Source organism: Phyllobates terribilis, unplaced genomic scaffold (genome assembly GCF_046119375.1).
Source record: "Phyllobates terribilis strain yellow unplaced genomic scaffold, ASM4611937v1 Scaffold_8__6_contigs__length_399053987, whole genome shotgun sequence".
In the NCBI taxonomy this organism is placed as follows: domain Eukaryota; kingdom Metazoa; phylum Chordata; class Amphibia; order Anura; family Dendrobatidae; genus Phyllobates; species Phyllobates terribilis.
The window spans coordinates 55,525,057-55,539,567 of NW_027362768.1; the positions used below are offsets into that span (position 1 = coordinate 55,525,057).

Genomic DNA, 14,511 nt, shown 5'->3' on the forward strand with positions numbered 1-14,511 from the left:
CAGCAACCAGACTGCAATTGCCCCTAGCAACCAGACTGCAATTGCTCCCAGCAACCAGACTGCAGAGTGCCCCTAGCAACCAGACTGCAGCTGACCCTAGCAACCAGACTGCAGTTGCCCGCACTCTCAAACCACATGTAAGGCAGCGCTACTTATTATCCTGGGGGATACTCGCTTTGCTGTGTCAATCAATGCACACCAGCAACTACTTTGCCGTGTTTCACAGTCCACAGTTTATTACACTTCATAAACCGCATTTCACACACATAATGTCAAACAAGCCCAAGTGGCAAACTGGCCCCCTTGGCTCTAATTACAGCCTTTGCAAGGTAATACTAAAACAATGTCCATATAAATGTCCATAACATAAAGAGTATTACCTTAGTCGGTTTTAGCTGCTTCAGTCCGCCACCACTGTGGCTCCAAGGCTTGACCACACGTGGTCTCCAACCCTCCACCCGTCCAAGGCCACTGGCATCTCTCACATACTCAGATCCAGGCTCTGCCCTCCAGGACACTTGTGTGGCACTCCAAGGCTTACTGGCATCCCCCACACTCTCACAGGGATCCAGGCTTCACCTCCACCGGAGTCCACCAGGCCTCACCAGGCCTCACACGAGCGGTGTTCCCACTCACACACCCAGGGAACAGCCTCGTGCCGCTCACACGGTGTCCGCACATACGGGTAACAGGAAACACGCCTGTCACACCCCTTTCACCTCTGCACACGGTGCCCACACAGGAGCTCCCAACACATAGGAACTCCTACACACCGGAACACACCCACACAGGAGCACACATGGTTTATATATCTTGCAGCACACTCACAGATAGGACCTTAACTGATGTCACAGTCATGTGTCCACACCCTCTGTGTGCATAAGGACCTGTGTGATGTCACAGTCATGTGACCAGTCAGTTAAAGGGGAAGGTACATGGTCATTCAAAACACACTGAACCATTAAAGGGATGTCTGCTACATTACAATATATATATATATAAATTGTTATTTATAGCTATTTGACTGCCCTCATTTTGTGACTCTGCGTGTTGCATTCTGACACCTGCATTACTCATCTACAGGCAAATATATGATGATTTCATTGGTGTTTGTAGCTAAACTATACATTTGTGATTTTGCTATAGTTACAAATAAAAAAAGTTGCCTCCACGGTATTTTGGCGAAGTCATCCTTTGAAAACATGCCCATTCCTTTTGATTGATCACTCCTGTCCTGTGACGTCAGCACAGTCCTTCACTGTCATATGCAGTGAGCTTGGGGAGGCTAAGACACCTCAGCTCACTGTCACCCAGCAAGTGTCTGTACTGAAATTCAAAGACATCTGCGCTGACGTCACAAGACTGGAGTGATCAATTTATTATTATTTATTTAGCTCACTTATACAGCGCCATTAATTCCACAGCGCTTCACAGACATTATGGGCACTGTCCCCATTGGGACTCACAAACTAAATTCCCTCTCAGTATGTCTTTGGAGTGTGGGAGGAAACCTGAGTATCCACACAAACATCATACAAATGCCTTGCAGATGTTGTCCTTGGTGGGATTTGAACCCAGGACCCCAGCGCTGCAGTGCTGACCACTGAGCCACGTCGCTGCCCAATCATAGGGAATGGGTATGTTTCCAATGGGTGACTCAGTCATGATACTGTACCACCCCAATGACAACTGTTTTACACAAAAGGAGGTAGCATTTTAATTTATTACAAAAGCAGATCCATAGATGTATAGTTTAGCTACAAACACCATTGTAATTATTATGTAATTGTCTGTAGGTGCATGGGGTTAGGGTAATATGAGATTTTCTGATTTCAGGTTCCCTTTAAGTCTGAACATGACAACATTTTCTGAAAACAGCTTAGAATGTTAAAAAAAAAAAAAAAAAAAGTCATACTCACGTAACTGATGGCCCACCCCTTAGGCTTTGAGGCTTTTTGGTCCATTAGTGGTCTTTGCACTGAAGCCGGTCACGTGCAGTCTAACTCCTGACCCTTGCAGCTATTCACAGATTAGACATGCGGAGACCTAACGTGCTTCTTGCCATGTGATGGCTCGTGATCAGCTGTGGGGAAGTTCAGAGTTAGGCAGGTAAGCAAGAGGACTTAGGAACCGGTTCTAAGGCTCATGTGTTCTTTTTTCAGTTTCTAACAAAATAAGCATTTTTTTAAAAAGAAAACTGTTTTAAACCTTATTAGAAAAATGTAACCATTGCTGTGATTTAACACCAGTGATTCAATTAGTCAAAAGAAAGTTATGGAACAGTTGGAAAGTAAATATCTGATTTTATAGGTCACAATCTCTGTTTTTAGATCCTACACTGATGAATTTGGACCTAAACACTGGCCGGCCTCCAGATTTGCCCATGTGATGAAGCTTCGTCAGGCAGCACTCCGCACTGCAAAGGAAAAATGGTCTGATTTTATCTTTGTAAGTAGAATAAGATCCTTTTATTTTCATAAGCATACTATTCAGTGGATCAAATATGGCAATTTTGTTTTCATATCACAATCTGCATTAAAAAAAATAAATAGAGATGTTTCAATTTTCATACTGGCCACTAGAGCTTTTTTAGGTTCTAATTTCCTGTTGTTTCAGGAAACAATATATGTGCATAGCCACAATGGGCACATAAGCACAACTTCCTTTGGTGGCTGAAGAATTTGGCAAGATCCAATTTTTTTCATTTATCATTATCTGTGAAAAGTTAAATATGTAATTGTTATATTGTATTCCTACCATAATAGGTAATTGTTATTTCTTCTTATGCTATTTCCATATGCTGTTATTCTAGTGAAAGTTTTCTGCACATTTCTAAGTTTGTTGTCAGAGTCCCTGCACTGAAAGATGGATACACTCAAATACAAAAATGTAAAGGGGTTGGCCGATAAATAGTTCACCATGTAATAATTTGCCATGTAAATTAATGGACTAGGTTCACTAAAGTGGGAGATACTCTTACTTATTTGAACCCCAAGTGGTAGAGCCCTTCTATGATGTTTATATGCCCAAAACTATATATGGACCAGGATTTTATTGAAGCATCTAATGAGCCTGTGCAAATATTTTTTAAAATACATGTAAGGCTGTGTGCCCACTATGCGTTTTTAACCGTTTCAGCAGTGGCAATTCCGCTGCAGAAACGCTTAAAAAATGCATGGTAGAAGGCCTGCCATGTTCCCCAATGATAATCCGCATGTGCTGTGCACATGCTGCGGAAATTTCCGCTGCGGATTATCATTGCGGAAAAAACCGCAGCACTACCAATTATTTTGCGGAAGCGCTGTGTTTTTGCCGCCATTGACTTGCATTGGAACACTTGGATTCCGCATCACTGGATCTGTACATGCGGAATCCAAGCATTTCAATGTGCGGATGGTACCCGGGTCTGGAGGAGAGGAGACTCTCCTCCGTACCCGGGTACCACAGAACCTGTAAAAAAAAGAATAAAATAAATATTATACTTACCTTCTGATGGCCCGCGGTGCACTTGTCTTCACTTGCAGGCAGATCGCGGTGGACTGAAGGACCTGCGCTGACGTCATAGTCATGTGACGGCAGGTCCTTCAGTGTAGTGTACCCTGATCTGCCGGCAAGCCAGGACGGAGCGAATAAAGACACCGGGGGCCATCGGAAGGTAAGTATAGATTTATTTTTTTATTTTTTAACATTCTTTACGGTCACACTATATAAATCCATCCTGGTTGCATGGATTTATATAGTGTGACCAAGCTGTCAAGCACTTTCCAAGTGATGCTAAAATTGCTTGGAAAGCGCTTGTCAACCCGCATGTGGAAATGCAAGTGAAGAACGCTTCACATCCGCATGTCCCTGGCAGGAAAAATCATGTACAATCCGCATGTACAATCCGCATGTACAATCCGCATGTACAATCCGCATACGTTTTTTCTCCCAGGGAGATGCAGAAACGCTCAGGAAAAAATCCTGAGCATTTCTGCATCGTGGGCACATAGCCTAACACACAAAGGACATTTTCTGATTATAGCTTCCATTTAACATTCTGTAATAATTAATTTACATTTGAGATACGTAATTAACTTATACTTAGGTGATGGTGTAGGTAATGACATAGCCAGAACATAATATGGCTCATGTATCAGACATCATACAGAGCGGCTGCAGGAATCTCATGTGTCAGAGGACGGATATATGGACTGCACTGCTTATCGGTTTTCCTTACCTGTAGTAAATGCTTCCATTGGGTAACAGGGCTCACCTTGTACAACAGTAGTAGAATCGCTATTGCTCTGGTAACCCTTATTAGAAGCACATTACTCCTTCTTTCTAGAAATATGTATGACATATACTGCAATTGAGGCTTAGTATCATTACAGTGGAGATTTTTTAATATCTGTGGACCGGGTATAAAAAAAATATTCAAAATGTGTATAATTTACATTTCAGTGTAACATCATTAATTTATGGAAGTATACCGTAAGTGTATTTGTTGTGGCTGTAACAACGCTCCTTATATAAGTGTTTTCATTATATTCCAGTACATAGATGTAGACAACTTTCTTACCAACCCACAAACCTTAAATCGTTTGATTGAAGAAAACAAAACCATTGTGGCCCCCATGCTAGAGTCTCGAACACTTTACTCCAATTTCTGGTGTGGAATGACACCACAGGTGAGTATTACCGATATGGAAACAGTATGCAGTATTTGGCACTATGTCTGTATTCAGTGTGGTGGGCAGTGGGCTGTAGAACTCGGCATGCCCATGCCCTTCAGATAAACAGGATAGTCGCACACATTCCTGCAAAAAATGTGCTCTGTGTCACTATACTCTTTTTTTTTTAAACAATATCTTTTTGTTTGGTTTTAAGAAAGTAACAATAAACAGTGTATACAATACTTTAGACTGAAAAACATTGAAGTCTACATAGGAATTAAACCTACAGAAAACAAAATACAACATATCATACAGGGCAGGTTTCAACATATTTTAAGGATTACATTCATTAATGACTACTATTAAATTAGAACAATATTGTTCACTCCCTTTTCTCACCATGCAGCACGTATGCCATGATGAGATTTCACGCCCGCCATGCAGTACATCCCAACATGGTGCACTTAAAAATATCATAATAATGCCCCATTAATAAAAATATCACCCATTCTGTGTGCCTGACTGAATAATTGCCTCTCACTGTGCTCCCTGTATAAAATATGATTCCCACTTTGTCCATATTATGATACATTGCCTCCTCACTGTCCCCCTTATAAATTATAACCATCACATTGTCATCCTTCATGAACTATAACAGCCATTATGTCCTTCCTTACAAACTTTAGCCTCCACACTGTACTTCATGTTGTCCCCCTCTATAGTGTCCTCCCACATTGCTAACTCTCCATAATTTCTCCCCCCATACTTCCATTCTCCACAATGTCCCCCCACACTGCCCCTCTCCATAATGTCCCCCCCACTGCTCCCTCTCTATATTATGCCCCCTCTCACAATTTCCCCCATTACCTCATAATGTGCCCTCACAGTAACACCACCTTTCTCATCTAGAGTAACAGTCCATAGATTGAATCTTCTTCTCCTACCTGGAGCGCTTACCGTTCCCCGCTATGTCTGCTGCATCCGTGCCATCTGAAGGACAGGAAGAAGAGAACCATGCTCAAGAAATCCTTTGGGAGGCTGTATGCGGCCTGTGGGCTGTATATGGTGCAGGCCTGGCCTACCTACATTATTTGGGATTTTGTTCTTTAAGGCTTGAAAATCTTTCTCCATTTCATCTGTAGTGTTATATTGCTTTAGAATATGAGACTTTAATGTTTTGTGTCTTTCTTTTATTACCTGTAGGATAATACAGTATTGGCTATGCAATGTAATATTTCTGTAAAATAAGTTCATAGAAAAGGAAGAATTAGCAATGTTTTCTGTAAATGTGACAAGTTGGATTGCCCAACATTAATGACCAGCATCAAACACGTAAATACCCAGGCTTGGCAGTTAAATGTCTTTGGAAATTATGGGCCAATGTTGGCATAGATATTTGTCAGTGTTCTTGTAAGTTTCAGCAGCTAATAAAAGTTAAATGCTACCCAAACCTATAAATTTTTGGAATTAGAGGAGTTGTGTCAAATTATAAAATGCATCAGCTGAATAAGTAAATTTAGTCTCTTACATTCGCGGACGTGTTCTGTCTATCACTCTGTTCTGTTACTCTCTCTCATTGTTCACTTCCTTGGCACCAAAATGAGCCTTGTACAATCGGTTTCTTGTGTGTTAGGAATGCTGAAGAATTTTACAAGATCCAATTTTTGCTTCTACCGTTATCTGTGAAAAGTTAAATATGCCATTGTTATATTGTATTCCTACCATAATCTGCAATTTTGTTATTTTTTCTCATTATATCGGTACACTATTATTCTATTGAAAATTTTCTGCACATTAGAAAATTTGAAGTCAGAGTCCCTTGACTGAAAGATGAATACAGACACATACACAAATGTAAAGGGGTTACCCGATGAATAGTTCACCATGTACATGAATGGACTAGGCTCACTAACATGGGAACTGCTGGTCCTTAGTTGGACCCCAGAGATAGAGCCCTTCTATGATGATTATATGGCCCAGAAGGCCAGAACAGCATATGGACTATTCAAAAGCTTTGTTTATGCTACTATATCAAAGGGGTTGTCTAAACTTCTTTCTTCAGGAGCGCACTGCTCGTTTGCCTCCCGGCTTTCTGCTCGCTGGGAGCGGTGTGCTTCCTATGATTTACAGTTCAGATCAGTGGCAGGGTTATGTCGCTAGTCTGAGCTCTGTTCTTTTCCCTGTTACAAGCAGAGTCGGCTTTGCCTCTGCAGCACTGAAGGAGCGCAGGCGGACTTAAAGCTACATGGAAAACAGCTTACAAGCGTGCGCTTATCAGTTCCCCACGATAGACTGCAGAGGTGGCCGATAACTAGGCAAAATTATAAAGCCTTTCGTTCTTGAGACTGAAGAGGATTCTTAATAAGAGGTAAATTGCAAAGTTGTGTTTTTACAAGCACTTTGCAATTTTACCCATTTAAGAAGTTGAGACAACCTCTGTAAAAGAAAGGGCCTCTGCACAATATCATCTAACAAAACATGACCAAATATCACAAGTGCGAGATGGTAAGCTGCAAATTCCCTCATTTGTAGGTTTCCTATATTATGAACTTCGAGGTGTTTCCAGATGCTACAGCTATTTTTCATGCTATTTCTCTGTTAACAAATGTGTTTATGGTGGCAGAATATGTAAAGTACACCAGCTTCTTGCATCATTAGACATGCCAGCTCACTCAGCTTTTAGCCTCCAATGGTTTAAAAAAATATTCTCATTAATAATAATAAAAAAATGCTGATTGTGATAATATCACTCCAGAGCACTCTCAGTGCCGGGAGAATACTTCATCTGCAGAGCAGTTTGCTGGCCGGGAGAGCAGGTATACCCAAGTGAATGGATACAACTCTCCCCACCTTGTGGTAGCTCATGACTTGTATAAGCGTGCGATCACTATCTCGGCTGTGAGGTGATGAAGGTAGATGTGTGCAGTGGATGAAGTAAGAGTATAGAGCAAAATCAGGGGGCTGATTTAATTTAGGGGTCTTTAATATTTGCCACACCCTTCAAAAAGCCACTCTCATTTTTGCCATAACCTTGACCATGACTATCAGCTATCAGCTCTTCCAGGTTGACATCGCTGTATAATATATTTTACTATACTCACCCCTTTCCTTATGGTTTACCATATACAGTGCCTTGTGAAAGTATTTGGCCCCCTTGAACTTTTCTACCTTTTGCCACATTTCTGCCTTCAAACATAAAGATATAAAATTCTAATTTTTGGGGGGAAGAATCAACAACAAGTGGGACACAATCGTGAAGTGGAACGAAATTTATTGGATATTTTAAACTTTTTTAAAAAATTTAAAGCTGAAAAGTGGGGCGTGCAATATTATTCGCCCCCTTGAGTTAATACTTTGTAGCACCACCTTTTGCTGCGATTAAAGCTGCAAGTCGCTTGGGGTATGTCTCTATCAGTTTTGCACATCGAGAGGCTGAAATTCTTCCCCATTCTTCCTTGCAAAACAGCTCGAGCTCATTGAGGTTGGATGGAGAGCGTTTGTGAACAGCAGTTTTCAGCTCTTTCCACAGATTCTCGATTGGATTCAGGTCTGGACTTTGACTTGGCCATTCTAACACCTGGATACGTTTATTTTTGACCCATTCCATTGTAGATTTTGCTTTATGTTTGGGATCATTGTCTTGTTGGAAGATAAATCTCCATCCCGGTCTCAGGTCTTTTCCAAACTCCAACAGGTTTTCTTCCTGAATGGTCCTGTATTTGGCTCTGTCCATCTTCCCATCAATTTTAACCATCTTCCCTGTCCCTGCTAAAGAAAAGGAGGCCCAAACTATGATGCTGCCACCACCATGTTTGACAGTGGGGATGGTGTTTTGAGGGTGATGAGCTGTGTTGCTTTTACGCCAAATATATCATTTTGCATTGTGGCCAAAAAGTTCGATTTTGGTTTCTTCTGACCAGAGCACCTTATTCCACATGTTTGGTGTGTCTTCCAGGTGGCTTGTGGCAAACTTCAAACGAGACTTTTTATGGATATCTTTGAGAAATGGCTTTCTTCTTGCCACTCTTCCATAAAGGCCAGATTTGTGCAGTGTACGACTGATTGTTGTCCTATAGATAGACTCTCTCACCTCAGCTGTAGATCTCTGCAGTTCATCCAGAGTGATCATGGGCCTTTTGGCTGCTTCTCTGATCAGTCTTCTCCTTGTTCGAGATGAAAGTTTAGAAGGACAGCTGGGTCTTGGTAGATTTGCAGTGGTCTGATACTCCTTCCATTTCAATATGATCACTTGCACAGTGCTCCTTGAGATGTTTAAAACTTGGGAAATCTTTTTGTATCCAAATCCGGCTTTAAACTTCACCACAACAGTATCTCGGACCTGCCCGGTGTGTTCATTGGTCTTCATGATGCTCTCTCCACTCGAAACAGAACCCTAAGACTATCACAGAGCAGGTGCATTTATATGGAGACTTGATTACAGGTGGATTCTATTTATCATTACCAGTCATTTAGGACAACATTGGATCATTCAGAGATCCTCACTGAACTTCTGGAGTGAGTTTGCTGCACTGAAAGTAAAGGGGCTGAATAATATTGCACGCCCCACTTTTCAGTTTTTAATTTGTTAAAAAAGTTTAAAATATCCAATAAATTTCGTTCCACTTCACGATTGTGTCCCACTTGTTGTTGATTCTTCCCCCAAATATTAGAATTTTATATCTTTATGTTTGAAGGCTGAAATGTGGCTAAAGGTAGAAAAGTTCAAGGGGGCCAAATACTTTCACAAAGCACTGTAATTCACACATAGCAATGCTAGTCATATGGCTAAATATCTGGCGCGATCAGAGACACAAGCTCCGTGTGCCCAGGTCATCAGTCAGTGGTGCCCCCTGACTGACAGGCGATGCCCCCTGTAGAACCACATAAGTCATGAACCACTAAGACTGGCCCTTTGTGATTAAATGTTATGTGATAGTATGAAACAGTAATAAAGCAAAAAAGAAAGTGTGTTTTTTTTTAACCCATACCAACCAATCACAGTGCAGCTTTAGTTTTTCAAGAGCAAAATACGACATTCTTTTATATAGTTTCATAAATCTGAACCAAAGTTATTTTTAACATCTCTTTACATTTTCAGCATTGTAATTTTCACTCCATTTTCTTCTTATTATTATTTTCAGGGTTATTATAAAAGAACCCCGGACTATGTTCTCGTAAGAGAATGGAAGAGACAGGGCTGTTTTGCCGTCCCAATGATTCATTCAACAATGCTTATTGATCTTCGAAAGGAAGCCTCCATGAACCTACAGTTCTACCCTCCACATGAGGACTTTACATGGAGTTTTGATGACATCATTGTATTTGCTTTCTCCTGCCGCCATGCAGGTGTGTATGGAAAGAACTGAGTATCTAACAAGTGGAGAAGTTGTTTGGTATCTCCCTGTAGTGCTCTACACTGGTAGGTGATCGGTGGACGGGCGTCTGTAGGAGCACTCATTGACAATTATCTACCCCTGCAAACGTGCTGGCGATCATGGTGTGCTGGTCTAATCATTTGACCATCGCAGCCATTCACAGGCTTCAGCGGTCCTGGTGACTTCTGAAAAGAACATATTCTGGAGTCCGTGCAGACCTCCAGAGCGGAGTTTCTGGGAGGTGAATATGCCTCCATTTATTGTTTTAACCCCTTAGTGACCGGACCAATTTTTTTTAACTCTGACCAGTGTCACTTTATGTAGTAATAACTCTGGAACGCTTCAATATATCCCATTGATTTTGAGACTGTTTTTGTGACACATGATACTTTATAATAATGGTAAATTTAGGTTGATATGTTGTCCGTTTATTTATAAAAACATCAGAAATTTGACAAAAATGTTTTAAAAATTGCAATTTCCAAACTTTGGTTATCCTTTTAACCCCTTTACCCCCCAGGGTGGTTTGCACGTTAATGACCAGGCCAATTTTTACAATTCTGACCACTGTCACTTTATGAGGTAATTACTCTGAAACGCTTCAACGAATCCCGCTGATTCTGAGATTGTTTTTTCGTGACATGTTGTACTTCATGATAGTGGTAAAATTTCTTCGATATCACTTGCGTTTATTTGTGAAGAAATTGGAAATTTGGCGAAAATTTCACAATTTTCAAAATTTTAATTTTTATTCCGTTAAATCAGAGAGATATGTCACACAAAATAGTTAATAAATAACATTTCCCACATGTCTACTTTACATCAGCATAATTTTAGAACCAAAAATTTTTTTTATTAGTGCGCTATAAGGGTTAAAAGTTGACCAGCGATTTCTCATTTTTCCAACAAAATTTACAAAACCATTTTTTTAGGGACCACATCACATTTGAAGTGACTTTGAAGGGCCTTTATGACAGAAAATACCCAAAAATGACACCATTCTAAAAACTGCACCCCTCAAGGTGCTCAAAAACACATTCAAGAAGTTTATTAACCCTTCACATACTTCACAGGAATTTTTGGAATGGGGAAGAAAAGAATGAACATTTAACTTTTCTCATAAAAATGTTAATTTAGACCCCAATTTTTTTATTTTTGCAGGGGTAACAGGAAAAAATGCACCCCAAAATTTGTTGTGCAATTTCCCCTGAGTACGCAGATACCCCATACGTGGCGAAAAAACACTGTTTGGGCGCACAGCAGGGCTCAGAAGGGAAGGAGTGCCATTTGACTTTTTGAATGTAAAATTTTCTTGAATAATTAGCGGACGCCATGTTGCTTTTGGAGAGCCCCTGATGTGCCTAAACAGTGGAAACCCCCCACAAGTGACACCATTTTGGAAACTAGACCCCTCAGGGAACTTATCTAGATGTGTGGTGAGCATCTTGAACCCCCAGGTGCTTCACAGAAGTTTATAACATGGAGCCGTGAAAATAAAATTTTCACATTTTTCCCACAAAAATATTTTTCAGCCCCCAGTTTTGCATTTTCATAAGGGTAACAGGAGAAATTGCACCATTCAACTTGTTGTGCAATCTCTCCTGAGTAAGCCGATACCCCATATGTGGGGGAAAACCACTGTTTGGGCGCACGGCAGGGTTCGGAAGGGAAGGAGCGCCATTTGACTTTTTGAATATAAAATTTGCTTGATTAATTAGCGGACGCCATGTTGCGTTTGGAGACCCCTGATGTGCCTAAACAGTGGAAACCTCTCACAAGTGACACCATTTTGGAAACTAGACCCCTCAGGGAACTTATCTAGATGTGTGGTGAGCATCTTGAACCCCCAGGTGCTTCACAGAAGTTTATAACATGGAGCCGTGAAAATAAAATTTTCACATTTTTCCCACAAAAATGTTTTTCAGCTCCCAGTTTTGCATTTTCATAAGGGTAACAGGAGAAATTGCACCATGCAACTTGTTGTGCAATCTCTCCTGAGTAAGCTGATACCCCATATGTGGGGGAAAACCACTGTTTGGGCGCACGGCAGGGTTCGGAAGGGAAGGAGCGCCATTTGACTTTTTGAATGTAAAATTTGCTTGAATAATTAGCGGATGTGCCTAAACAGTGGAAAACCCCCACAAGTGACACCATTTTGGAAACTAGACCCCTGAGGGAACTTATCTAGATGTGTGGTGAGCAGCCTTAACCCCCAGGTGCTTCACAGAAGTTTAGAACATGAAGCCGTGAAAATAAAAAAAATCTAACTTTTTCCACAAAAATGATCTTTTTGCCCCAATTTTTTTAGTTTCAAAAGGGTGAGAGGAGAAAATGGAACCTAAAAGCTGTTGTGCGATTTCTCCTGAGTACGCCAATACCCCATATGTAGGGAAAATACACTGTTTGGGCGCACGTCAGGGTTCAGAAGGGAAGGAGCACTGTGTCACTTTTTGAACGCAAAATTGCCTGGAATCAAGAGCGGATGCCATGTCGCCTTTCGGGAGCCCCTGATGTACCGAAATAGTGGAAACCCCCCCCACAAGTGACCCCATTTTGGAAACTAGACCCCTCAAGAATTTTATCAAGGGGTATAGTGTACATTTTGAACCCAAAGGTACAACAGAATTTGATAACTTTAGGTCAGCATATTGAATAAGTTGTCATTAGTCTTGAGCGCAAGTGCTCGCTACTTGAGTTTGCATCGGGTACTCGGGTATGCACCAAGTATCGCGGGTTCTCGAATGACATGCTCGAGTCCCCGCCCCGCATGTTTCACGGTTGTTAGACACCCAAAAAAAAAACATGCGGGGATTGCTCGTGCATGGCAGGCGATCCTAGCAACGTTTTTTTTGGCCGCGAAGCATATGGGGCGGAGACTCGAGCATGTCACTAGAGCACCCGCGATACTCAGTGCATACCTGAGTACCCGATGCAAACTCAAGTAGCGAGCACTTGCCCTCAACACTGGTCGCCATATTGTCATCATTTTTTTTTTCTTTACTTTTGAAAAAACCCCAACCCTAGCCCCAACCCTAATGCAACCCCAACCCTAACCCTAGCCCAACCCTAACCCTAACACAACCGTAACCCTAGAGTTTATTTTTTTGCACCATTCCTCGCGTGGTATAAGTGATTAGCCTACTTTATTCTTCGGGTCGGTGTGATTACAGCAATACCAGATTCATATCGGGTTTTTATGACTGACAGCTGTCACACACTAAAAGACGCTTTTTTTTTGCAAAGACTAGTGTTTGCATCACCATATTTTGAGAGCTATAATTTTTCCATATTTTGGCCGACAGAGTCATATGATGGCTTGTTTTTTGCGGGACAAGTTGACGTTTTTATTGGTACCATTTTTGGGCACGTTACATTTTTTGATCGCTTTCTATTCTGATTTTTGGGAGGCAGAATAAACAAAAACCAACAATTCAGGAATTGTTTTTTTTCATTTTTTTTTATGCCATCCCGCGTGTGGTAAAATTGATAATGCAGCGTTATTCTTCGGGTCAGTGCATTTACAGCGGTACCGCATTTATGTAGTTTTTTTATGTTTTGCCGCTTTTACACAATAAAAACGATTTTCTAGAAAAAATAATTTTTTTGTATCGCTTTATTCTGAGAGCTATAACTTTTTTTTTCCGGACAATGGAGCTGTGTGCTGGCTTGTTTTTTGCGGGACAAGATGACGTTTTTAGTGGTACCATTTTTATTTACATTCGTCTTTTTGATCGCGTGTTATTCCATTTTTTGTTTGGCGGTATGATGATAAAGCATTGTTTTTTGCTTCGTTTTTTATTTATTTTTTTACCGTGTTCACTAAAGGGGTTAACTAGTGGGACAGTTTTATAGGTCAGGTCGTTCCGGACGCAGCAATACCAAATATGTGTGCTTTTATTGGTTTGTATTTTTTTTTCATAATAAATACATATTATGGGTTCAATATATTTTTATTTTTTGGGGATTATTTTTTTCTTTTTTTTTTTACATATTTTTTAAAAAAATTTTAATTATTTTTTTCACTTTTCTACTTTTTTTTTTTTACTTTTACACATTGTCCCACTATGGAACTTTCACTTTTTGCAGCCTGATCGGCTGCATGGCATAGAGAGCAGCAGCTTCCTTTGTCATGCAGCCTGTCAGCGCTGCACACAGGGGAGACATTACTTTGGTCGCGCACTGCGCATGACCAAAGGAACGTCCTGCGTCTTGGTGACCCGGGTGTTGAGTATACTGATCACCTCCCCCCTTGCCACCGGAATGCTGGGACCGCTCCCAGCACATACCACCGGGTGTCAGCTGACACCCGGCGGCGATCGCCCCACACCGCTTGTGTGCGGGCGCGATCGCAGCGCGCGTAATAATACGTAGCTGGCCCTATAGGCCCAGGGCGCAGCTACGTACTATTACTGACAAGGTCAGAAAGGGGTTAAGCCAGCTAGTCATACCACACAAAACATTAATAAATAACATTTCCCTCA

The 14,511-nt window shown here is 41.2% G+C and overlaps 1 protein-coding gene across 1 annotated transcript in view; it reads left to right on the forward strand.

The window, feature by feature from the left end:
* COLGALT2 (collagen beta(1-O)galactosyltransferase 2) overlaps nucleotides 1–14,511 on the forward strand; it is a 229,492-nt gene that overhangs the window by 83,166 nt on the left and 131,815 nt on the right. The window contains exons 3-5 of the mRNA XM_073642973.1: nucleotides 2,331–2,448; nucleotides 4,536–4,670; nucleotides 9,797–10,001. Coding sequence (XP_073499074.1) covers nucleotides 2,331–2,448; nucleotides 4,536–4,670; nucleotides 9,797–10,001 — 458 coding nt within the window. The remainder of the gene's footprint in view (nucleotides 1–2,330; nucleotides 2,449–4,535; nucleotides 4,671–9,796; nucleotides 10,002–14,511) is intronic.